Source organism: Geospiza fortis, unplaced genomic scaffold (genome assembly GCF_000277835.1).
Source record: "Geospiza fortis unplaced genomic scaffold, GeoFor_1.0 scaffold285, whole genome shotgun sequence".
Lineage (NCBI taxonomy): Eukaryota > Metazoa > Chordata > Aves > Passeriformes > Thraupidae > Geospiza > Geospiza fortis.
Window position 1 is genome coordinate 352,084 of NW_005054403.1, and position 26,280 is coordinate 378,363.

Here is a 26,280-nt window from a genome sequence, read left to right on the forward strand (position 1 = left end):
GCTGTCTGGAGCAATTTCATTTGAGATAATGGTTCTAGGTGGCTACAGAGCTGACTCCCTGGATGACGTGTGTGGGAATGCTTATCAGCCTGCAGTTTTTAAAATATTTCACGTTGTTTATGAAGGTCTAAAATACAAAGAGAAAGATGGCAAGAAAATAAGGCAGCACAAAGAGACACTAATGGAATATTTTATGAAGATTATTCACCCTTGAATAAGCAGTTGTTATAAAGTGATAATTTATCACAGTGAATGTTCTTCCTTTCAGACAAGGAGTATTGCAAAGTGATATTTCCGTACGAAGCGCAGAACGACGATGAACTCACAATCCGGGAAGGTGATGTTGTCACACTTATCAGTAAGGTAAAAACAATATTGTTCTCCTATAAGCAGTTTTTAAAATTTGCATAATTTAATTGCCATAAAATTAGTATTTGTGCCTATAGTGTTGTTGCTAAACCAATGCTAGTTTGACAATGAAATATTACACAGACTTCAGAGCCCTACATCTCCCTTCCTCTTGTGTTTTGGAGCCTTACCCTGATAATGAATGTTAAGCAAAGAACAGCCAATGGGTACTCAAATTTATACAATTAATTTTAATTTGAATCTGCTGGCAGATCAACATAAATTGTAAATTGATCCATGTAACAAACATAATGGCTTAGAGAATAAACTGGAAGATTCAGGGAAGCAGCAGCTTTGAATATCTCGCTTTGGTGAATGAGTTATTTTTCTTGTAGGAATTGTGAATTAGATTTTTGTGTTACATTGAGGGTAATGTGCCTAAATTAACTTACTGAACTAAACATTTAAAATCTTGCCACCCTTAATATTCTGGTAAAGCAGAGAAAGATGACAGAGCAGAAAAGAAATAGTTTTACATCTGTGTTTTTTCTAAAATTATGTGTAATTATTCAAGATTAGAAATGAAAAAACTGTCAGGATTTATACTAAATCTTTAAAAGCCATGGAGTGCGATGGTGAGTAAACAGTTGGTTTTCCTTTAGAAGAGCTGTGCACCATGTTACAAAGAACAGATTACAGTTTAGGTGCACTTAATTTCCTGCTTCTGTTTAAAGACTTTACAGTTTGTTTAAAAGTTTTTGATTGCTGGACATAAATATTTGTGGGGGGAAAAAATCTATAAACTAGAAAAAGCTGTGGATTTTCCATGAGGAAGATGAATCATGGCAGTGTACACAATACTGCTGCTTTTGTTTGGGCTTATATGGAAGTAAAATTATTACTTTTATAATTGATGTGTCATAAGAAATTGTTACTTGACTGAACAATTTGGCACTGGGTGAAAAAACCCCCAAAATCTTGGGAAGTCCATCTGGGGCTGAGTTTGCCACATACAAAGCTATTTTCAATCCTAGAGGACATCTTTGTCCTGAACAATATGCATGTAACCAAAGAAAAGTAATCAGACATGTGGTAGGAAGAGAAACTGCAAATGTAAAAATAAATTGTGTACATTAAATATCCTTTAATGACTTGCCCTCATTGACCTTTGTTTGGCTTGCTTGTAGAGCTGTGTAGCTTTGCCTGATTTAGAATGTTCTCATGTGAGTATTTAACATTGTTTCTGATCATGAAAATGGCTTTTAAGATGTTGCTCTTGTCCACTTTATGCTTTATTGACCAGAATGATTTAATTCCCCAGGATGGCTGGTCTCTGGGTGGAGCTGTGTTCATCAGCAAGCATAGATAAAAAGACAATTACATTACTGAGGTTTCTATGTGAGATTTCATTAGCTTGCTTTTTTGCATTTTCTTCTTCCCTCTGCCACAGTGGAAGGATATTTGTCTTTTATAATAACTAAGCTGATGATTTGACCGCACTGATCAATTTTCCAAGCCAGGCAGAGAGAATGGTTTGGAATAGTAAATACACTATTCTCTAGCCCTGTCCTTCTGCTCTCCAGCGATATCAAGCCATTGCAGACATTTTATTTACTTTTCTTCTTTTTTTCTGTGTCATATCACATCTGTGAACGCTTACATAAACCCATGTCTCTAGAGAGGGGGATCTCAATGCGCAAAGTCCTGGAGTTTCTCTAGGGATGCCTTTTTATGCACTGTCAGAACTGTTCTGAGCCACTGCAGAAATGATGCGTAACAAGCAGTCACTTTGCAGATCCTTTTGTGCTTTGCAGACCTCATTGCAGTCAGACTTGTGGGGTTTCTTCATCTGTTTTTAACACAGTTTAAAAAAATAAAACTCAGGCTATGTGGTGTCAGGGTCTTTGCTGTAGAATTCTGAAAACAGTGAGGTCTCCTTTATGCTTTACCACATAATACATTAACTTTATTTTAGTCCACATCTTCTGAAGCAGATGTCTGTTGTCATCTTTCTTTTAGTCAGCAATAACAAAGTCAGCCTCACCTTTCTGCCCACCAATGGCTTCCTCCAAAGAGTGACCTGGAGTTCAAATCACCACATTTACATGACCAGTTGGTGAGCCATGCTGACTAAGAGGCATCAAAGAGAAACATATGGAATGCATCATAAATTATTATCATTGATTTGCTTTGCTATCAGATTACAGAGTTTCTTTTAATTTATTTGTAATGAATTGTTTTACAGGTTTTGCTTTCTATGCTGGAAAGCATTAGGCCACCTTTATTCTTCCCAATTATCTAGACTCAAAGAAAGAAGACTGCTACTTCTAAGGAAACAGATGGGTGTCACAGTACTTCTTACAACCACATATGCATTATTGTAAAATAATGTATTTTGTTCAAATCACTAAAACCAAAAAGTGATATAGATTCCCAGCATAAAATGTCTGTCACTAGACTAGTCTGTTTTTCCACAATTAGATCCATAGGAATGTTGAAGACTCATAATTTTAACTCATGCTGAAATTGCTTTTATTTGAAAACACCAGCATTGGTGAGAATGTGTGGGAGTGGCTGAAGTAATGAGTGACAGAAGAATGGGAGAGAAATCTCATGAAAAGAATTTAAAATGCATTACAATAATCTTAAAAGCACAAAGATAACACTTGATAGGTGCTAAGACAAAAGGGGATGGATCAAATGAGCGAGATGGGAAGTTCCTGCAAGAGCCTGGGTACAGGTGCACACCGTGTGACAATGGGTATGTGAGGAAGCTGTTTGTCTAATGTTCGTGTTAAAATGCTAAGACCTAATTTTGTGGAAAGGTGTAGAATCAGTAAATGCAGAATTCAGTATCCCATTTTAGCAGTATCCACAGATAAAAGGGATAAGAATATAACAGATTTCTCTCTCTTTTATTCAGTTGAATTAGTTGTAAAAGTCCCTTTGTCAAGATCATAAAATCAAGATCATAAAATATCTCTCTAATATAAAGAGCAGATTCTGTTTCAAGTTCTCACTGTTTTGATGGATGTTGAGATCTTGAATCACAAGCTGGTCAGAACTTCCCAATAGATCTCTGTGATAAGAGAATTTGAATATCTGAGGTTTCTTTGAAATAGCTAAAGAAAACTTTGAACAGATTTGCTGAATCACAAGTGACCTCCTTAATCACTTGGAGAATGTGCTGAAAAGGTTTATTATGGGCTGAAGAAAGTCAGTAGAGGCTGATCACTTACAGGTCAGAATGGTATGTATTTGGGGAGGTATAGGATAAAGGATGGCATTATGCAAAACTGATAACCAAAAATAATTGCCAATTATTTGGAAAATATACACTATGAGATGGAGTCCAAACATATCTTAGTTAAAATGTACCTAAAAGACTGAAGAAAAGCAGAAACTTCACATACATCTCTTCCAAAAAGTTCTGGAAAAGGTTTTTCTTTCCTTTTTTTGCCCAGTGAAGCAAATACCCTTGTAAATACCTAGAAAAGGTTTTATTTATTGATAAGTGGAAATAAAAGTGGACAAATAGTAGTCCTTTAATTCTTTCTTGCAGAATAATGTAAAAACCCTGAAAACATTAGTCAGAATTGTAATAGAGGGTAAAAACTTCATCTTCAAGGCAATAAGCTAAAAGATCTGGTACCTTTACCCTGCAAAAAGGGAGTCTAAGAGATGTATCTTTGAAAGAAAGAATAAAAAGCAAAATACAGTAATATTACTTATACAGTAAAGGTGATGGTTGTGCAATTTGATGATCAGATATGTTCATAAGGTTAAAATTACAAATGGTAAGAGGCCATGAGATTGACACTGTAGATTATTTTTGTATTGTCCAACATTTGTGCTCCTTAGGTTTTGGTTCTTTTTGTGCCTTCAAAATATTCCTGACAGCATTTGGGTGTGGGTAAGAACACTAGTAATCACTGCACCCTGCAGCTGAAGGAAAGTAGCAAACAGGTCTTTTATCATGCTCAAATATTAATTTTGAAGATGGTATTTATAATAAATACAGTTTCTTCTAAGTAGCAGAAGATTCATGTGACATTTTCAACGGTCATCATGAAAATTTTACAGGACTTTTTATTCCAGCCCTCTTAGATCTAACTATTGTAAGCCACTTTTCTACAAATTTATTAATAGCTTTGATAAATTATGACAAAATGCATAGGATTCTGAAGACTTCACTGGCACACAGAAAATTACCTGTGTGAGGAATCAATAGAAATGGCTACATAATTTCAAAGCAAATACATCAAGCACACATTGGCCGCTGTGCACTCATTCAAAAGCAGTTTTATTGCAAGGATGTAAAGAAGATTTCATTGCAGTGCATCAATCTACCTGAGCTCTAGACAGCAAAGACCACTTTGTTCCCAGGAGTGAAAATGGTCTAGATAAACAAAATGAAGTGCTTCAAAAATCATTGCAAGTTTGAAAAGCTGGCAGCAATGGAATGATATTCTCATCTGAACCCTTATTATCAGTGGCAGCACTGATATCAGCAGCAATTCTGCTAATTCTGAAGTTATAAGATGATTTTGCTCATGCTATTCAAATAGTACTGGGAAAGTTACTGCATTGGTATCATAAAAGACACAATAGGATAATTACTAGTGAAAAATTTACATTACTATTTATCTGGTCTAGATATTTAATGAGATATTTAATGGCAGCCCAATTTGTAGAGCTTAATTCTGTGCTGGGAGGCAAAGAGCCACAAATCTAGTTATAAAATAAGCATAATGGCAATCACCTTTTACAAAGCTTGTATTTGCTTTTGGTGTTACTGTTAATAATTTATTGTGAGATTTGCAAGTTTTGTGGTTCAAAATGCTGTACATCTAGCAACTTCCTGCCCTGAAGCATGTGCAGTAGAGTGATAAGACAGACGAGTAAGCACAGGTGAGTAGAAGAGCATAGGAAGGAAACAATTCAATGAGATTCAGTCTTGGTAGTCTCTTTCATCATGTCCTGTTCTCACTGCTGCAGTGGTGCTCTGTGTGTTTGTCCCTGTAAGAGCATGGAATCTGCCCTTGTGCACAGCCTTTAATGCTGCCCAGTCCTCAGGGTAGCCACAAGGCAGTTCATTTAACCCTGACTGTATTTATAGGCAGTTACTGGAGTGTGGCCCTTTTGCCAAAACAATTCTCCTGCTTTTCTCTCTTACACCATCTTTAAATGCTCATCCTGGCGCAGGAGGTAATTGTCCAGAGCACTTTCTTTAGCTGAGAGATTGGCAAGGCAAACTCATCTGGGCAGGGCAGTGAAGGAAAACAGCTGCTCTGCCGGATGCAGGAGGCTCCTGAAGGGATGAAATTAGTGAGTGCTATGTTAAAGGATCCTGCCAGTGAGCTGGGGCCATGAGCAGGGGAAGGAGCACAGGCAGTGTGATAGAGAAGGACACTTGCTGATACTCAATTGAACATTTTGCTGGGCTGGGAATCACTAGGGTTGCCAGAAATTGTTTCCGTGGGGTTTTATTCATTGCTGAATTTTTCTATATGCCTTTAATTACAAACAGCATGCACATATTTTACAAACCTTGGCTATAGAAATATGTGAAAGAATTAAAAACTCTTAAGTTTTTCTTTAAATATGAGCTAATAGGAATCACTAATTCTTCCATATTAATATGAAATCTTCACTATTTACCTCTATGGGTAAAAATAAACCAGCAGAGTGATAATATCTGAGGTCATTAAAAATACACCTAATTGGGAAGAAGATAGAATTTTTCCAAGCAGAATTATTGTAGCTTAAGACGTTCAAAATAAAGTTTAAGATTGTCTCTTTCTTCCTATGAAAGAAAGAAAAAAATAGTCGCATTTCATGATAGTCAAGTAATTTTGTTTTTCCTTGATTGACTTCTAAAATCAAGCTTTTAGCTCATTTTTGGAAAATAGTTTTCTAATATAACCATGCAAAAAATGTAGGTTATGTAGTTAAAGCATGATCTGGTTTAATAAAATAAAAATATGGTTTTCTGTCAGAGTAACACAATGGACTTTTGTTGACACTGAATATTTGGTCATCAGATGCCCCTTTTTGGGGTTCTAATACAAGGTATTTTGCACATTTGTGTAAAAATTCTGCAGCACTCTTGCATACAGAAACTAAAAGGAATACTGCAAGTAAAGTAAGTAAGTAAACATTTAATAATGCCCAGCTTTAAGAAAGCTTTTATGATAGCTTTAAGAAAGCTTTTATGAATATTTGTGTTTAAAGAGAAGTGTGTAAGCAATAAAGGCACTTACTTCTTGCCTCTGGAAATAAATAGGTATTTCCTTCAGAAAGAACAATACCATAAAGGCTCCTGAGATATCCATGAATTATTCATCATTGGCCAGGCCTAATAGCCGTACCTAATCTGCTTTCTGTGTTCCTTGTCCTCTACCCTCCACTACTTCCCTTGGCACCAGTTTTTCCCCCAGGACATCCTGCCTCCTGCTCTGATTGGGAACCCTGCTGGTATCACACTGCTGACTCCATAGAAGAAGTGATTTTGCACATTGTGCATGCTGAGGGTGCAGTTTTACATGATGGATGAGAGGTGGCTGCTCAAAGGGATGGTTCTCCTGCCCTCTCACCTTGCATCTGGCAACCACAGCACACACAGGGGGGTGTGAGCAGGGACAGGTGATGGAGGAGGGGGACTGTCCCAGCAGCTTGCTGAGAGCTTGGTGTAGCAGTAGGGTCACTTTTTCCTGACCTGAAACTTTCCTCTGTAGGTTTTGACTAATAGGAATCAGAAGGTTTGGATCTTTTCTGGGTTTGAAGCCATGGTGCCATGAGGGATGGCAGCTGGGGTAGGTCCTGTTTGACATACTTCCAATGTGTGCAGCAAGTGCCTGGGGTAGAACTTGTGTCATTGCACAGAAGCATGAATGCTTCCTCAAATGAGTGATTTAAAGCAGTTATATAAAACTTGTGGGCACACTGATGATCAAGTTAATAAATGTTCATTTTCTGAAATTATGTTATATACTCAGTAAATTATGGAAAATAGACTCTGAGTAGAGTCTATTGCTTGAACCTTGTCCTTGGCCAAGAATTTTAAATGTTTATAAATAACTTTGAACACTTAGTCACATCTTGCAGCATTTCTTGGCTGCTGTGATTAGCAGTGGGGCATTAAGGTTTCTGTAGAGAGAAAACCTGACAAAATTTATTTGGGAACCAGGTGCAGCTTACTTTTCATTGGTATCTTTAGATACATTACTGAAACACAAATGTTTGAGCTAAGCACTTAAATAAGCTTTTAAGCCTGTGATTAGTCCAGGGAGAGTGGAACAGCCAGCACTTGAATGCTGATCTCAGTAGTATATTTATAATATTATTTTTTTAAAGTACACACTGAAGTTGTCTTTTTCTGGTTTTGTTACCACAAATTGTGATGCTACAACAGTGACTTCAAAAGAAGGTGATTCTTTTGTTCATGGGAAGTCTCAAATTTGAATTTTGACAAACACAAGTTCATGCCAAGCTATGTAGGTGAAGTGGCAGGATCCCTCATGCGTGCAATGCTTCAAGATTTGCATAATTTGAAAGGCATTTTGTTTGTAAGTATGTTTAACACAGCCAAGCTAATCTAAAAAGGTGACATATTTTGAGATAAAAAAGGAAAGAATCTTTTTTTCTACTTAGAAAAGATATTGCTGAAATGCTGAGGTGTCTGGAAAACTGTGATTATTGCTCACAGTGTGGGCTTTAGATGCATTGCTTAGTTTCATCCCTTCTTTTATTCTGAATGTTGGGTTCACCTGCTGGTTTGATGGTATTATCTGAAGCTCAACCTTTTCAGGGCAGAGAAAGCTATTTCAAGGGGAAGTAAAAATGCACATACAGTGCCAAGTAATTAGTAATTGTAATTAGGACCCTGGTCCTAAGATGTCTTCAATCTAAGTAGTAATAGCATTAAATAATCTTTCAAATGTTTTGTTCTAGGTTTTTATAATCTTTCTAAATACAGAAAATGCAATTACATAAATATTTTATCTTGGCTCATCAGAGGCATAAATTATGTCTGTTACTAGAACCACCTTTCATGTTTGTGTTGGCTAATTTAGTTTTAATTTGAGTATTGGCGTGTTAGAGTTTTATGATGTGGAACATATTTATTTTTCCACAATAATTCTGCTGACTGAACATTGCAAATGAAGTGAATCCTCAGTAGAGATGGTTTTGTTCAATAAGCAACTTAATTCTTCCTGTTTGTACAAATATTTCATCAAAGCTTTTTAGCCTTATTACTGATTAAACCATTTAGTCACAGAATGTAAAGTCAAAAGATTAGACCTAGCCTGAAACATATTTAACAGAAAAAAAAAAAAGCCTGCTCTGTTAGATCCTCTGCTCTAATGTCCTGAGTATTGCAGGTCATTCATTATTCTCAGCCAGTTTTTTTTTTTTTTTCAGGGTTCAATAACCTGAGCCAATTTTTGAACAAACTTTTTCTTCTGGAGAGGTGTCTTCTTGTTGTGCCTTCCAGTAAAAACCACAGCCTGGAAAGAGCAGTGTAACCAGAACTTAATTTCTGACTATTTCTCCTGTTTCCTTCCATAGAGGTTTGACATGAGGATTTCTTAGCAGAGCCTTGGAGCTTGCAGATAAATTAAATATTTTCTTGTTTGTCTCTTTGAAAGACGCAACTGGCATTATCAGATGTGAGGTTTTGTATGGCTTGGGCATGAGAACTGACAGGAGCTGGGAAGGATCCATTCAGGATTTGGGGCTTTTGGAAGAGGTTAAGGATTTGAGCAGGATAAACCTCTGGGTTAGGGGCCAAACAGAGGTTAGAGGCCAGACTTGGAGGTTTCCTTCAATGCTTTTCTTTCAATATTTCATAATCTACATACATTTTCAAGAAGTATGTAAAATGAAAATTAGTTTTCTCCAGGATTGCTTCAGAAGGCAAATTTATTGTCTATTGGGCTGTCTCTATTATCTAAATTATCTCATATTAGGTAGTTGTTGAGAGACTCATTCTGCCTTATTGACAGATCTTAAAATGATGTTTCTGCCAAGGAGTACTTGATTACTAACCAGATGCTCTTAATCATGGCCATTTTCTTAATAGAATTTAACAAATTTTGCACTTTTTTGTACTGTAAATTCTCAATCCCAGTAGCTGAACTTACAGTAAGTAACAAACCGTGATCATTTGGAGAAGTACTAGGTAGCACAGTGTGAGTGTACTGTAAGCCTCTGGAGAAATGCTTTCCTTCATTCATAGATAGTTTACCAAGTTTAATGAGAACTGATGAAGATTCTAAAATCAATTATTTTCTAACTCTTAAGATAAACTTGGATTTTGAGAATGATCTGTCTTGGTGTCAACGTCATGACACTGAATGTAGCAAGAATTTCTAAAGAAAAATATTTTCATATTACTAATATGCTTTTCCACCCTGATTCAACATGACTTTGTTGTTTCCCTCAAAAGCCAAATTGCATTAATTGGAGATCTGATGTGTTTTTAATGATGGTTTGACAATCACAGAGCCTGTCCAGTGGCCTTCTCTGCTGTTTGTGAGAGTTGGGACCTCTTGGCCCCAGTGCTGCAGTCAAGCCTGGAGACCCCAGAGGTGCACTGTGAGGGTGGGCTGAATGGCAGAGGGCTTGTCCTCCAGATTTGTCTTCCTATGAGCCTTTAATCCTCAAATTCAGAAACCTTTATATGTTGCATGTATCTCTTTGTGTATTATGGTTGATGTCTTGAAAAGCTCAGTAGACACATTTTGTTTGCATTAAAGGAGGTTTGTTTCTCTTTAGATGATGATGTTGGCTAGCTGTTGTCAAGAGAATTCTGGAGAGATGCTTAAAATGGGGTTAGCAGTAATTTAATGGAGGCTGCCAGCACAGCAGAGCTGACACATGAAAGCTCCCAGGGCAAGCATGAGAGTGATATTCATGGCTTTGAGAATACTGCGATTTTTCCAGCTCAACATTCTTCTTGGTGAGAACCAACTTTAGAAGGGCAGAAGGAAAGCAGAGGTTTAATGAATGGAAATGCCAACTGCTGGGATTATTATTATTGTTGTTGATGTTGTTGTTATTATTATTATTTTGTAAGGAACTATGTCTTCTAGTGGAGATTGCCAGAAAAGTAATACTTTTTTAGACCCTGCACCATTATGGTGTATGTCAGTACAGATACAACAGTATAAGCTTCACTTTTCTGGGGACCTGCTTTTTCTTTATCTTAGTGTTGCTTTCTGTCTTAGCTGTGATGATGTAATCTCTGTGATGGAATAGTTCTGAATCCAAAACTTTTAATCAAAGAGCTGAAAACTCGAGCAGTTGTGGGTTGACGTCTAAACTATAGCTTCATATTTTAGCAGTATTGCAATGCACCATCATGTTCAGAGGACCAGACTATGCAGCAATCAGCTCCCTCAGAAAAACAGAAGTCCTATTTACAGATGAGAAGATTGGCCTTTTTCAGATACATTTCTTCAAGAGTTTACACAGCTGCAGTTCAAGTCATGGATAGGAGAGAAGATAATCACATAGCTTATTACTTATTTTGTGACCTTGGGGAATAGAAAATATCTTTCATTTACTTATACTGACAAAAGCCTTCCTCTTCACTTGAGGCAGCTTGGAACGTAGGTTAGGGAGTGGAGAGATGAACTTGGGCCACGGCACTCCCTGAAATTGTCAGTCCTCCCAAAGGTAGAAGGGAGGAGGAGAGTGGGTGCTGCCTCGGAGGCCTGGCTGCTTTGGGGGAAAAGGCAGGAAATACCTCTGCCCCTAAAGTGAAGGGGAAAGCACAGCTGCAGCAGTGGATGCCTGCTTCCTCTCAGGCTTCCTTGTGCTTTGGTAAAGCTGCAGGAATTGCTCAGCTGTTGGTAGATTCCCAGTATTAATTATTAGTGCTGGAGAGAGCAATCTTGATGCAGTTGCAGCTGGCTGCAGTGGTGATAGAGGTGCAAGTCCAATAGGCTTCTGAACACATTATAATATATACATAGAGCCAAGTAGCTACAGGGTTTTATTTAAGTCATTAAGAACAATCTCATAGCTCACAGCAACTCTCCTGTAAGTGGCTTTGAAAAAAAAAAGAATAAAAAGGAAAAAGGTAGAATAATGTATAGTACTTGGAAGAAACATATGCTGGAGCATGTCTGACATTTAAATTATAGTAATCTTGCATGCTTTATTGGTTCTTGGTAAAATAATGAAAAAAATCAAAATCATAGAGTTTTATTATAAATATGTTCACAACCAGAAGTGCTGCTTTGCATTTTCAGCAAAAAATGTTTTCCTTCATGTTCCTTTTATCTGGCTCAGGCCTAGAGTACAAATAGTAGTGTGGGCTAGAAATAAACCCATCTCTAATAACCAAGTCTGTTTTTTTGAGAGAACTTTATATGAAATGAAAACCCCTCTGTCTATGGGGTGTATGAAACTCCTGCCTTCTTGGAGCAGAGGGAAAGGCTGTGAAGCTGTCAGCAATTCCAGCAGGGAGAGTTCAGTCAGGTTTGGTAGTGGGGTAATCAGTCACAGCCAAGCTTGTAACTGGGACACAGCTTGGTATGAGAGACACCTGCCAGGCATGAACTTGGGTCTTTTAATTTCATGGTCTTGAATGTGGTGTCAAGTACTAAAGGGGACTTGTGGTGTTGTGAGGGTGCCCAGGATGAGGTGAGAGATGAGAATTAACTCCAAGTTCTCAAATGGCTTATATATTCTATTCTATTCTATTCTATTCGTTTCCAAAACTATACTAAAGAAAGAGAAAGAAGACATCAGAAGGCTAGACAAGAATGAATAATAAAAACCTGTGACTGACCAGAGTCCAACACAGCTGGACTGGGATTGGTCATTAATTAAAAACAATTCACATGGAACCAATCAAAGATGCACCTGTTGGTAAGCAACCTCCAGACCACATTCCAAGCAATCAGATAATTATTGTTCACATTTCTTTTCTGAGGCCTCTCAGGAGAAAAATCCTGGAGAAGGGATTTTTCAGAAAATATCATGGTGACAGGGACTGACAGCTCTGCCTTATCCACCTCCATTGTCACCTCTTTTACCACCAGAGAAAACCAGAAATGGTGTTTGAAGGAAGGGGATTTTGTGTTCTTCGCTGGTGGCAGCTGGCTCCTGCAGGGGGGGTGCCATGGGCCCGTGTGGTGTCTCTGGGTCTGTCTGGGTGCAGCAGCTTCTGAGCACAGAGTGGAGTATTTGTCAGACATGAGGTGCTTTTTTCTTCAATCTCCACCATCTTCTGCTTTTTTTCCTGTTGAATTGAGAGCACCAAAGGAAGGAACAGCACAATGTTTGCTCTAATACAGAGCAGTAGTTCTGCTGCTAAGAAACCTTTTAATGTAGGATAGTGTGTGCATAAGAGACCAAGCAATGTCATGATTCTTTCACCCAGAAGAGGGGAAAGCGTGACTCTACCATTTTATGACTTTTCTTTGTCACTATGAGAGTGGCTGCAGGATCACTGCAGTTGCTAAAAGGTGACAAAGCCATGAGTTTATGCTGTCAACCCTACTAAAGTAGCTCACCGTATTTCACTTGCATTCAGTAACAATGTGATAAATCTGGTGCTCTGAATGGAAACTTTCTTTGCCAAGTATCTCCCCATGGCTTTTGGCTGGTCTCTCTACTCATATAGCTCTCTCTTCCTCCTCTCCTCTGTCCCTTCTCTTTTAGTCACCACAGACATAAGTTTCAGAGTAGAACTGTGTTTTTACCTTTCTTGTTTTACCATTCGTTTGGGTTTGTACTTTGTTTTCTTTTTTGATGTTCCTTTCTGGAAAAAAAAAAGTCTGTTCTGTCCAGATGATTTTCTCTTCCAGTTTTATTCACAGCTTGCATGTCTCACTGCTAATTCCATAAAGAATAGATCTTCTTATTCTTCACATCAACAAAAGGAGTGATGTTTTTAGTTCACTAGTGTATACTCTGATAATTCTTGGCATGTTGACAAAAGGTAGCTATATTCTGATTTTCTAGTACTTTCCATTTCTCCCAGATTTACCCTTTCCTCTGACTTATGTAAATGTTCCAGCCCAGGCTGACATTTTAGTACCTTATATTTTGTGTAATAGTTACTTATAAAGTTTAAACATCTCAAAAATTCCTCAACACTTTGGTCTTTCCCTTTGCTATGTTTTGTCCCATTTTTGCCCAAATATTTAGCATAAAATGAATGTTTCTAGTTATGCCAGTGTATTCAGTGTTTTATGCTTTATTTGGAAACTGCTGAGGAATTGGAATGGTTGCTGAATGGATGTGACAGCTGGAATCTCACCCTGCCTTCCCTGGGGCAGGCCTGATGGGAGGATGCTTGACATGGAGGATTCCCTGTCCTCCCTCTGCCTGAAGGGACTGAAGGGACAGGGACAATGGCAGCAAGGTCCTGCCCAGCACAGGGGGAGCATCTCCTCTGTGACTGTCCCACCTGTCCAGGTGCCCTGGTGCAGTCAGTGTGAGGCTGTTCCCAGTGACAGGTGATAGGCCTTGAGCTGTGCCAGAGGAGTTGTAGATTAGATGTGAGGAAATATTTGGTCACCAAAGGAGATGTCAAGCACTGGAACAGGCTGCCCAGGGAAGTAGTTGAGTCTCCATCCCTGGAGGTATTTAAAAGACATGTAGATGTGGCACTCAGGGACTTGGTTTAGAGGTGAACTTGGCAGTTCTGGGACAAAAAAATGGATTCAGTAGTGTTAGAGGTCATTTTCATCCTAAACTGTTTTATGATTTTGCTTCACTAGAAATGAAGATAAAACCAAGATTTGTATTTTAATGAGAAAATACCAAAATCTCCCTCAAGATTTTTAATTCCTCTGTTTTATGAGTCTGCCTCTGCTTGAACATCAAAGTAGGCTTGGCAGTGTGAACCAGCAGTGAATTTCTCTGAGGTCTTTGATTGCACTGTCACTGCAATCAGAACATGGGTATAGTCTCTAAATTAAGCTTTGGTAGGAGCTGATTTTTACAGTAGCTAAATGTTGACACAGCTACCTTAACTTGATGAGTTTCACTAGCTGGAGTATCTTTTTTGCCATGTTTTACTCCTTCAGTTTAGTAAATATTTTTTGAGGGCTTTTTTCTTAAAGGAAAACAAAATGCATTTCTGGTACTTGGGTTACATTTTCTTCATAGGACTTTGGAGATATTGCATCATCTGATTTTTGTTTAAGCTGTTATATGAGTCTGACAGGATAACATGGAGATTAAGCAGAGATCCATTTGGTTTGTTAATAAATTTTTGGTTATTAATAAAGATTTGTCAATCTTGATACTGGATTGCTTGACAGCTTTTCTGTAAAATTTGCATTTTGAAATTATAGCCCTTTTGCTGTACTTGAACACATGAACACAAGATGTGTTAAAAAAAGACAATATGGTTAAGATTGCATAGCTGATGGCAATCTGGAAGAATTGGAGTGATATTTGCTCAATGTTCACAAGCAGACACGTTGTTTTCATCATGCTACCTTGATTGTGCTTCATAGCTCTGCCCTTTGTCAGTACTTGTGGCAGCCTGTGCGGTGTAACTCAGGTGTGCTTGTGTGCTGCTCTGTCCCACAATTGAGACCTTCCTTCTTCCAGCCCCTTAGCCTGGCTGGGGCATGGCAAACCTGCAGTTGTGGGTAGCAGGAGGGCACCACCATGGAGATTCTTCACCAGATTTCATCAGTAGCTTTAAACTTCTGAAATCTCTTTATTTCATTCTCAGTGACCCATAAGCCTCCTCTTGCAAGTGAAGTAAATGAGAAAATTAAAGAGAAATTGCCTGAAGAGATTTTCTTACTGTATGAAAACCCACTGTGGTGATTGGCTGCATAATCCTGAGTGACAAGCTGGAGAGGAGGAAAAAAGCAAACCTGCAGCTGTTTGGGATTTATGAATGTGTGACACAAACAGCAGCTTCATGAAAACAAATGAACTTTAAAAAAAGAATTGAGGAAAAAATTCACGTGTTAATGAAGTGAAGAAGTAGGAGTAACATTTGTGTTCTCTAAGAGCATAAAAAATCCAACCTAAAAAGCATATATGTGATGTCTTGTGCTGTTCAGTCAGGATTATTAGCTAGTGCTAAGCTGTGCGCAAGCTTTTCATCTCTGGATGCTTGAATTATTCTTAATATTTTTCAAAATCTGAATTGGGTTATAAATGTTTGGGCAATGTCAGCTTAGCAGCATAGGGGGTGGAGGGCATTGTAAAACACACCGTGTGATAGAGCAGTTGAGTGCCCTGAGCATTGGGCTGTGCAAGGGGACAGAGCCAAGTGGGAGAGAACCTTCCCACCAGGAATGAGGGATGCTGCCTCTGCAGCAAGAGGAGAGTCCTGCACAGAGCCTGCCCATGACTGGCCTCCAAGGAGTCCTTGACAGCCCTGTAGGCACTCAGCAGATGTTTTGGAAACATCAGCTGGTCAAGAACCAGCCCTGGTCTCTAACAAAGGTCTTACAGAGCTGGGAAATACCTCCTAAATAACTGTGGGGAGGCCTAGAAAATATCCTCCCTGGTGGAGGCCACCCTGCTGAAAAGAAGGGAGAATGCAGAAAAGCAAAGATTAGGCATGAGAAAAGATTATTAAAAAAAGAATGAAAGGATTGTTTTGTGCCTGCATTACATCAGAAAAAATACTGAGATAGTGGGGGAAAGAGCCAAATACACCAAAACAGACATGATGTAAGAAACCAGGCTCTTTAGCTGGTGTGTTTAGTTAGCACATACTTAGGAGACCAGGAGGACTAAATAAGCTAAATAAGGATTCTAAAACAAAAAAGTAACAAAAACCACCCCCAAAGCATAAAAGCAATGATCTTTAATGTCAGTCTGTTTTCTCTCAAATATCATCCAGTGCTTGTCTACTGTAACTTACAGAAAAATACCAACAAGCACAGTCATTGTGAACAGTATTTTTAAGACTTGGTATTAAGCACACCTCACTAAGTTAACCTGCATTGTTCTGTCATCCATTTAGCAGCTGAAATAAAAGATTTTATGGAAATCAGGAAAGGCTGGCCAACCTGACGTTGAGCCAACTGCAAAAATTGGCTGAAGTGGCTTTAAGACTGAGCAGACAATGGGTAACTTTCCTGTAATTGTGTTTTGGAAAACAGCTGAGCTGTTTCAGCTTGAGCTTTCAGGAAAAAAGAATGTGGAAAATCTCAACAGGAAGTGTTCTATGTAGCAAACACACAGACACAAAAAAGAGAATATGGAGCATTGAGGACTTAGGGAACCATTTCAGGCTTCTCTAAAATGTTGTGGCTTCTGTTTCTGTTATTATTCATTACAAAAATAACTTGTCTTTTTTATCATTTATACTCACTGATGTTACTTTTTCACCTATTTAGCTGTACATTGTTTTACACTCTGCATTGCACTGCTCAGAAATGCTGCAGAAAAAGAAGGTGATGACAGATATTAATCAGGTGCATTATGTCTTATTAATTGGAGTGAAATGGAATTTAATAATTCCAGTGTGTCAAGCTTTTTTTTCAAGTATGGGAAATAAGGGAGCTTTTTTATCTTCTGATGTATGATGTTTAATGAAGTTATTGTCTTTCTGCAGAATGAAGTCAGAGAGACATAGGGTCATGGATGATCAAAATGCTGACTTGTTTAATAGATCAAATGGTGAACAAGCATTTTGTTTTAGACACAGACAAGGTCTTGAGCTCTTACAGCATGTTCATTGTTCTTTCCTGGCTGCTCCATGTGATAATACAATGCAGGGTGGTTATTGAAGTTTTTGTCTGGTAGATTATCCTGTTAACCCAGCACTCCAGCAAATTGTCAAATTCTAGCAAACAGGCAGGACATTATGCAAGAGAGTACTTCAGCTCAAAAATCTGTTCAGTGCACCAGCACACTGTGGTTTTCATTTTATTTTACTGTTTTGTAGGATTGCATTGATGTGGGTTGGTGGGAAGGAGAACTCAATGGCAGACGAGGTGTCTTTCCAGATAACTTTGTCAAGCTACTCCCTTCAGATTTTGAAAAAGAGGTAAGCAATATATTCTTTAATTTTCACTTGAAAGTTCAGAATTAAAGTAGAACTGAAAGAAATCCTCTTTCAGATACGTGATTTTGACAAAGTTTTACTTCTCATCTAATAACACAAAAACATAAAGGAAAAAAATTCTGGTTAGAAACCATCCATAAAAAGAATGTGTGGCACTCCAAGTCATGTTACAGAGTTTACTTGAAGGGTTTGATTTGCCCATCCAGTCACCCCACCTGCACTATGCTGCTCTGAAAGCCCCCTGTCCTGTGTCCTACAAGTTTGAGAGAGACAAGAACTAGAGCTCCCAGGGCTGAGTCATGTGATGCAATGATATCCAGAATTCTTTAATCTTCTTCATTATTTTTGTGGTGGAATATAAAAAGTTAAGAGTATCACCTGCATGCTGATGGACAGCAGTCAAGCACTGTTCCAGAACAAAAAGGGTGAGATTTTAACTGTGAAATTTGAAAAACAATAAGTTTTGGTATCTCAGAGACATGTTTCTTTACCTCTCAGAATTACTAAAAAAGAAGGTATAAAACCTATGCAGAAGTTTCTTCAGCTCCTATTTATTTGAAAAAGATGGCATTGTTATTTGCCAGACAATATTTAGAAATCTTGTGGTTTCCTGGAATAAAGTAATGGATTGCTTCCCCCAAAAGGCCATTCCATTTTTAGGAACCTTTTGAGTCATCAGTGGGATATTACAAGCTTGCAATCAGGCTTTTGATGAGTATTTCACAGTGACAGTGTAAGCCTTCTGTGATAAAACCAAAACTTACTGACACCCAGCTTCCCTCTTTGGCAATAAAATTGGATGCTCAAGGCAAAAATTAAATAACTTGGAAAGCTTGATAAAGCAACTATTAAACAACTCACAGAGGCTAACATGATAATTTTTGAAAAGGAAAGGAGAAGAGCAGCGAAAACTGTGGGAGATGAAAAGGCAATTCCACAGCAAAGTGCATATCCTGGCTTTAGGCCTAAAAATGAAAGAAGGTGGTTTCTAGAAGAGGCAGAAATCAAAAACCCGAAGACATAGTGAGCCTATTATAGAAGAAAAAAATCCTTATTGGTATCCATTTTTTGTGGTGTAATTATTCAGTCTTTTTGAACTTAAAAATTATGTATCTTTAAAATGATTTTTAGAGTACAATTGAATATAACTTGTAAAGTAAATTAGATATTCAGACACTTGGAAATTACAGCTAGGTTTGCTCTAACTGTGGAGAATAAAATTTTATTAATTTTTGAAATGTCACAGATCTGGCCACTTGAGTAAGTAACTGGTAGGACTATAGACCATCTGTCTTTGCTTGAATCAGTGCTAAAAGGGAAGGAGATAAATACTTTACCAGTGATTTTGTCAGGTATTTTCTGATGTGATCCAGAAACCTTGGATTCCATCCCATGATCTGAAAGTATTTGTTGCAGCAGTTCTTCTGTCTGTTCAACAAAAGCTTGGGATCTCTTCCCATCTCCTTGTCCAGTCCCCAATTTTCCAAGCCTGACTCTTTTGCACACATGCCTATTTGTTCCAGGTTTTTTCTATTCACTGCCTAGCCCCAGTCTCCACCTCTCAGGTGGTCTCCATTACAGGATTTTCCCCTGAGCTCACTACCTGAGTCCAAATCACCATCTGGACTTACTTTCTGTCCTTACACCAAATTTCTTTATGCAGCTTTTTTTCCTCTCCCCTTTTACTCTTTGTTCCTGCTCTGTAGCTCTGTTCTCTTCTTGTCCAATCACTCCTGGTTTCCTTTCTGTAAATTCTGTCTCCATCACCTTCTCAGTTATCTCATCCAGCCACAGACCCTTGTAAATCCTTCTCGCTCCTCCATGTTCCCCTAAGGAGTCATTTAAGGCTCCTTCACACTACACCCTTTCTGACCTTGGCCTGTCCTTTTGAAACAATCTATTTCCTTCTTCAGCTTTCAGTTAAAGCCACTTTGTCAAATGAACCACAAGACCCTTTCTCCTTTGTGTCTCTCTATATAAGTGCTTTGGTTTTAATCAGGAGTGACCGTAGTGAATCTGTCACTTGTCCATCTGCACTTGTTGTATTTTGGAAGACAACTCAGGGGACATAGAGCCTTTACAGGAGAGCTAAGCCAAAAGATGTGCTAAAGGAGTGCATCTCTTGTATTCCAGCTGCTGATATATGGTCAGTCAATGGGATCAGTCCACAATAAAACCCCAAATGCCTGTACTGTACTGTTGAGTCCTCAGCATCAACTATTTCCCCCTGCAGCCATTATCAACAGAACCCCTAATGCCTATCACAGGACATTCATTGTCTCTGTCTCATTTCCTTTCCAAATTTTTCTTCACTTTTCTGCATTTAAACCTTAAACCACATTGCCCAAATTCTTGTAGAAGTGTCTCTGAGAGTGTAAGGGACTCTGTTTGTGGGCAGTGGCCCATGGCAGCCAGGCTTTACAGGATCATTCTGATCTCCTACATTCTTGGCCACAGCTTTCTCAGGTTGGTGATGGGAGGTGATCTGGTCAGGGTAAGATGGTAGGAGAAACTTGAAGGTTGCTGGATGACAACTTTGAGATTCAGGATGTTAGGCTTACCTTGTCTGGGCTGAAATTTTATTTTCTCCAGAGATGAATACATTTGCTAGATTTGAAAGAGATCTCTTGGGAAGGTATGTGGCAAGCACTCAGCCTTCACAGCAAATCTGCTCTTTTTCAACACTCAGACCAAGATCTGAGCGCTCTTGGGCAGACACTGAACTAATTACTGCAAGTGAAAAAAGCAATTGATCTTTCTCAAAAGGTTTGGCAGATAGATAGAAAATGATTGGGGGGAGGGAAGGGATCAATAAGGGTTTGAGAGAAAATACTAGCCTTAATGGCTGATTGAAGTTTGGCAAAGCTGTGCATATCTGGAAAAATCATTTCATTTCACATTTGTTCCACAAGACAATATACATTGCTACATAGCCAGAAATGTAGTGAAAGTGATTGTGATCAATCTGTAGCAAAGGAAATAAAGTCCTTCTCAGAAAAAAAAAAGAATGAACATATGGGAGAAAATGGGGTTTTTTTCCCTTAGAATTTCTTTACAATAGTCTTGACATTTGTTGGGGTTCTTTCAAAGTGAGAGATAAAGTATGTTATTTGATCTAGCATGATGCTCCATTTGGTTCTGTACTCATTCCAAGATACATGTGGTGACTGCCAGTGTGCTGTGCATGCATTCACACACATCAGCACGGAGGAAAAGACATCAGTCCCCCAGCCTCAGGTGAAAAGAAATTGTTCAGCCACTGCCAGAACCATTGGTGGTCATGTTTCTCAGTCTTACCATTACAGATCTATAAGGAAAATCGTCATAACAGAGAAGGTGAAAGTATTAAAAGGACAGATTAGTCAGAATAATTAGTTTCATTTCACCAAACATCTAAAATTCTGATCTTTCACAACTGGAACTCTAAATTTTTCCTAGTAAGTGAAGAAAGAGTAACCTTTGTTGTAATTCCTGAGTTCTTAATTTTTGCCTCATTTATGGGTCTGAAAATACCTCAGGTTTTGCCACACATATCTTGGAGTTTCTTTGTGTTTGCTTTTTTTTTCCAAAATGGGTAAATATTTACAAGGTTAAATTTTAAAGAAATAGACTTCTTCATTAGATCAAAGGTCATGTATTCCTCCAGTCTTAAGGTACATAAAATGAACTTTTTTAATGCCTCAGCAGGACATTTCAATTGCAAATATAAAAATGATATTTTATTTTTCAATTTTCTTTCTTCAAATTCATTTCAATGAAGTTATTTCAGGAGAAATGTGTGACAGATCTGTAGTCTCATGACTTGTAATTATTAATGTTAAGCACTTTATGATCAACTCCAGCCTCTGTATGAATGAGATTTACAGGCCTTTTGAAGCAACCTGTTTTCTTCTGTTATTAAATTTTAGAGACCGAAGAAACCACCACCTCCATCAGCTCCTGTCATCAAACAAGGATCAGGTAAAGTGCAGTTGAATTTTTACAGCACATGTCAGTGAGCACATCTCAATCTAAATTAAGTGTATTCAAATCTGTATAGAATTCATCTGTGTCAAAATTGACAAGCAGATGTCTAGACAACAACTAATAAATCACAGTGAACTAATAAATTACTGAAAGACTGTGGTGGGCTTTAAATGTATTGCAGTCAACCATCTATTCCATTTCAAAATGACCTGGTTTGCCCCTTAATCATGTTAAATCTGAGAAAGTGTGATACTTCAGTGTTTCAAATTGTTTTGGTTTTGCTCCCTGACTGGAGTTGATTGTGTGCCTGTCCTTCAGTACAGACACAGTATGTGGAGTCTGATAATACCTGCAGGAGGAAACTGCATTCACTACAGATCTGATTTATTCTAGGGACACAAAGTTTTTAGAATATCTATAAAATAGTGTCATGCAGTGGCCTCCTCTGAGCTGCATTCAAAGTTTTGCAGATCTGCAGGAATGCTGCATCTGGCTGGCTGCTACAGGATTTAGGCCATAGATTCTTGGTTTTCAATACTTTTATAGCCCTAAGTGTAAAACTAAAAATAATTTTCCTGAATGGTTATGTAGATAAAGGTGTTGAAAAAGTATTAAGGGGCTGGGTTTGTTTTCCAAACAGAGGGGTGCTAGCAAAACTGATTTTGTGATCTGTTATTCTGAATTGTGTGTGGTTACTGAGAGCTGAACATACTTCTGTTTGTAATTTTAAAAGGACTTCTTCATACTAATTTTCAAAAGTGCCTTCATGATTTATTTTTATCATGAAACTTAGAGACAGTTAAAGAATCTACACACTTGACAGACCTCAGAAACCAAATTCCAGTTCCATTCATGTAAAAATACAAATCACAAGGCAGGGGATGCTGTCAGAGTTTTCATTTGTATTGCAGTTGTGGTGGAAACATAACTGTGGCTGGAATCCTTTAATCCTTTAAGTCCAGTTGGTTTGTAAAAACTCTGCAGCAGCACTACTGCTTCCCCCACTGCAGGCACACATTAAAAACCAAAACAAATGTGTCCAATCTTCAGATAGTTTTCTTGTTCCTGTGATATGTTCCAGCTTTTTGTGCTCTAAAAAGTAAATTTTCCTCTCCTACAGACTTTAGCTGTTAGTAGAAATACCAAGATACAATTTGGTGTGAATTAATACGCTATCATTTAACTGGTTTGAATTTGTCATGCAGTTCTTTGACTACAGAATCATGACCATAAATATTTGTGTTGTTTATTGACATCCCCGGTTTGTTCTTCATTCTGTCTTGAGACTCAAGGAAATATAAATTTGATTTTAAATCAGTAATAGTGTCCAGAGAGAGCAGTATGACTTTGCCATCTAGTGGTGGTTGTATAACAACGATGTCTTAGTGACCACTGATGTTAAATCCTGACATGTTTTGTAAAAACTCTATAAAACTTCATATTTATTTCAATTTATACTGCTATAATTAGAGAATAACACTTTTAATATGTACCTGCTTGCATACAATGCTTTACTGTGTCACCATAACATTTTTCCTTCTGAATGAAATGTGCTCATTTTCAGAAGGAAAAATGGTTGTAAAAAGGATGCAGACAATCTGATTAAGGCCTCCTTAAGTCTAAACCAAAGCCAGGACTATTGCAGTTTTTTTTCATTTCATACTCATTCTTTGACAACTCCTGGCTGATCAGGCACAAGAGTTTCTTCTGATACATATCTAGAGCTGAAAATCATCCTATGTTTATTAGGATTAATCATCCTGACATCCTCTACTTTGTCAAATTATTTCTTCCCTGAGATTATACTGTATTTTACCACATCTCCACATCAGGTCTTACTGTTAATAGAAGGTAACAACTTCAATAATGCTTCTGCATATTTGACCAGCCACAGTGTGATGAATAAATTTAAAACTGTCAGTTACAGCCTAAATAATTGTCACCATCTTCTGATGCAGAGCATAAAATCAAAGCAAAGAATTAGAACTTGTCTTTGTAGTACAAGTGGCATATGTGTAAAGAGGTGTCTGTATTTATATAGAGATAGAAATTTATAATGTCTACAGCAGTAAACAGCCAGAGACATCTGTGCTGCACTTTACAAAGCAAGTGAAAACTAGAGAGCCAAATTTAGGGGCACAAGTTCCTTAATGAACTAGTCATTGAAAAGCATTGGCATTTCACTGGGTAGCTGGGGTAAGCAGCATAACTGTGTCCAGACTGAAGGGTGGCAATACTCTGGAGTTCTTCTGGGAGCTGATACAGAGCTTCCCAAAGCTTCCTTGAAGGTGACTGTCACCTGGGAGCTAAGGCAGGACCATGGTGCCTGCCTGGGTGTTGATAAATTTGGGGGTCACAATCCAAGCAGGAAGAACAACTGAGTCTGGGAGCTCCTCAGTGGCTTCTCATTGTTCTAGACTTGGCCTGAAAATGTCCCCCTGTGTGTTAATGATGACTCTTAATCATACTGTAATTAGGTACAGACTTATGTGTCTTTCTTTTTGAACACATTAGTGTGTGCAAGATTATCAATACATTGACTTGTGCTTTGCATAACTTGAGTCTTGAAAGGCTTTAATTGCTTTGGAGCAACAGCTTCTCCTGTCAAGAGTGAAGTCTTTTTCATAGAATCATTTCTGTTGGAAAAGACCCTTAATATTACCAAATCCAACCATAAATGAGAATTTAGTATTATTTATTGACATGGTATGTGGTACTATTGCCTGTTCAACAGCACACTTGGGTAAAGAAACAATGGCTGGTGATCACCACTGATGACTACTGATTTCTAGGAACCAGCTGCAGCAGGGAGTTCCAACAGCACATTCAGAAAATGTAAATGCACTGGAGTACTGCATATAATAGAATAGACTGAAACAAAAAATTGCCTTGTGCTCCTTGCCCTGCCTTCTCTGTTTTTCTTGGATTTCATCTACTGTAATTTTTATTGAAATGCTAATAGTATTACCTAAAGCAATTTTCAACACAACTAAGTTGAAATGGCATTAGCACCTAGTGGTTAGCCAATGTAGCAAAGCCAATATCCAATAAAGTGTTTGTTATAACGTGGGGATTAGAAGATTTTTATCTTGCATGTGCCAGGAAATTTTTGCAAAATCTTCCCGTTGTTGGTGCCACAAGTTCTCATATTTCTTGAAGCAACAGAATGTCAGGGCCTCCAGTACAGAGGCAGGAGAAGCCAGGGGCTTACACCTCCAGGCCAAAAGCTGTCAATTAAAATAGTCATGCAAAATGCTGCCAGCACTGCTCTTCTCCTCCTTCTAATATGTGGAAGTGAACAGCTACTAGTAGTGGAGAAAAGGGGAGGGATGTGTTAATTTAATGTAAAATAATCTCCGTATATTCAGCTCCATCACACATTCTATTGACATTGCTCAATTAATTGATTTATTCCTAATGTTTCTGCACACTGTTGAGTTGCTCTTCATTTATGTCTGTGATGATAAAGGATTTGTCCACATTTTTAAAACTGCAGTTATATTTTTTCTTTCCCATAGAATAGTCAGAGAGTGTCTATTCTTTGGGATTGCACACTTTGGAAACTGTGAACTTAATTATGAAGACATAAATATCCAATTGCTTTTTTGTCATTATGGTACAGGCGAATATTTTATATAAATTTATGTTCAGTTTTTGCAAGACGTTTTCAAATTGGGGAATATAAAAACCCTAAGAAATTGCAGAATTAAATCTTATGTTACTGTTTCATTGGCTTGGTCAGAATTCCAAGTTTTTCTGTCTTTGGCAGGGACCACAGATCGAAAGCTTGAAATCAAGAAGATACCACCCGAAAGGCCAGAATGTCTTCCTAATCGAACAGAAGAAAAAGGTATGAAATGTGCTTTCCTGCCTGTTCTCCTGCAGAGTGATGAGGGAATAGAACCAGCGCACATCCTCATTTCCCACTCTCTGTTTCCATTAAGTGTATTGTTTGGATGTTTGTTTTCCACTCTGATAGACTGTGATGATAGGCATTTTGGAAAGGCTCTTGTTGTCGCTTATGGACTGAATTCAGGGTTTTTGATTGTACTCATCCAGAGCTGTTGAGTACGTGCAGCCACAACTGAAGCCCAGGGGAGATCTGCTCTCAATACATGAAATGCTGTATAGAGCCCAGTGCTCTGTAAAACCCAGGTGCTCGATCAAGTAAAATACCCCAGATTAGTGTGTACTTTTTTCTTAACATCTGTCTTCTTTGGTTCTGTAGTTGAAAGCTGGGTTGGTGGTTTTCCTGCATCACAAAGGGATTTTGTGGAGATATAGTCATTAATGCTTATGAATCACCCCATTATCATAGCCACAAAAGTCACAGGCAAGGCAGTGAAGAAACGAAAAAATCCTTCAAAGCCATGTTTGAACATTGCGAGAAATGGGGCACAGTACCACACAGAGCAGGGACAAGCAAATTAAGCCTTTAATGGTTTCATTGAGTTCATTGTGAATGGTGAATAGTCTCAGAAAAATAGTTACATCTATTCTCTAATTGAAAATGGTGCCAAGTTTCATATGTTAAGTGGACTATTAGATTGTAAGAACAAGTTTGTTTATGGGATTTTTAAATGTCTAAGTATTTGAACTTTGCAGCCTTTTAAAAGGCACGTGTATGTACATGACTAAATGCAGTTATAATTTAGTGACAGAACCTTCAGACTTTGTACCAAGATCTGTTTCTGGATATACATCTTAGCAATCTGACAAGTGTTTTAGCTGTTTCCTCTACTCTACACAGGTTTACTTTTGGTTATGTGTGCTGCTTCTTGTGGTTATCTTAGCAATAAAACCCTTTGCTTGCCATTATAAAATTTAAAAAGCCAACTGCTAAAACAGAAAGAAAAGGAAATTTAAATATGTTTCTCTCCTGGGCTATAAATATCTGTAACTTTTCTAAACATTGAAAAGAGGCTGTAAGAGTAGTGCCTACATTTCAGGATTGC

General features: G+C 38.0%; 1 protein-coding gene across 3 annotated transcripts in view; it reads left to right on the plus strand.

Annotated features, from left to right (window-relative positions):
• Positions 1-26,280, plus strand: part of SH3KBP1 (SH3 domain containing kinase binding protein 1) — a 186,165-nt gene that overhangs the window by 133,803 nt on the left and 26,082 nt on the right. For all 3 annotated transcript variants that reach the window (XR_004082289.1, XM_031061203.1, XM_031061204.1), the window contains exons 7-10: positions 269-363; positions 17,240-17,341; positions 21,268-21,319; positions 25,095-25,175. Coding sequence is in view for 2 of the 3 variants with exons in the window: in XM_031061203.1 (XP_030917063.1) it covers positions 269-363; positions 17,240-17,341; positions 21,268-21,319; positions 25,095-25,175 (330 nt within the window). In the remaining variant the exon portion in view is untranslated. The remainder of the gene's footprint in view (positions 1-268; positions 364-17,239; positions 17,342-21,267; positions 21,320-25,094; positions 25,176-26,280) is intronic.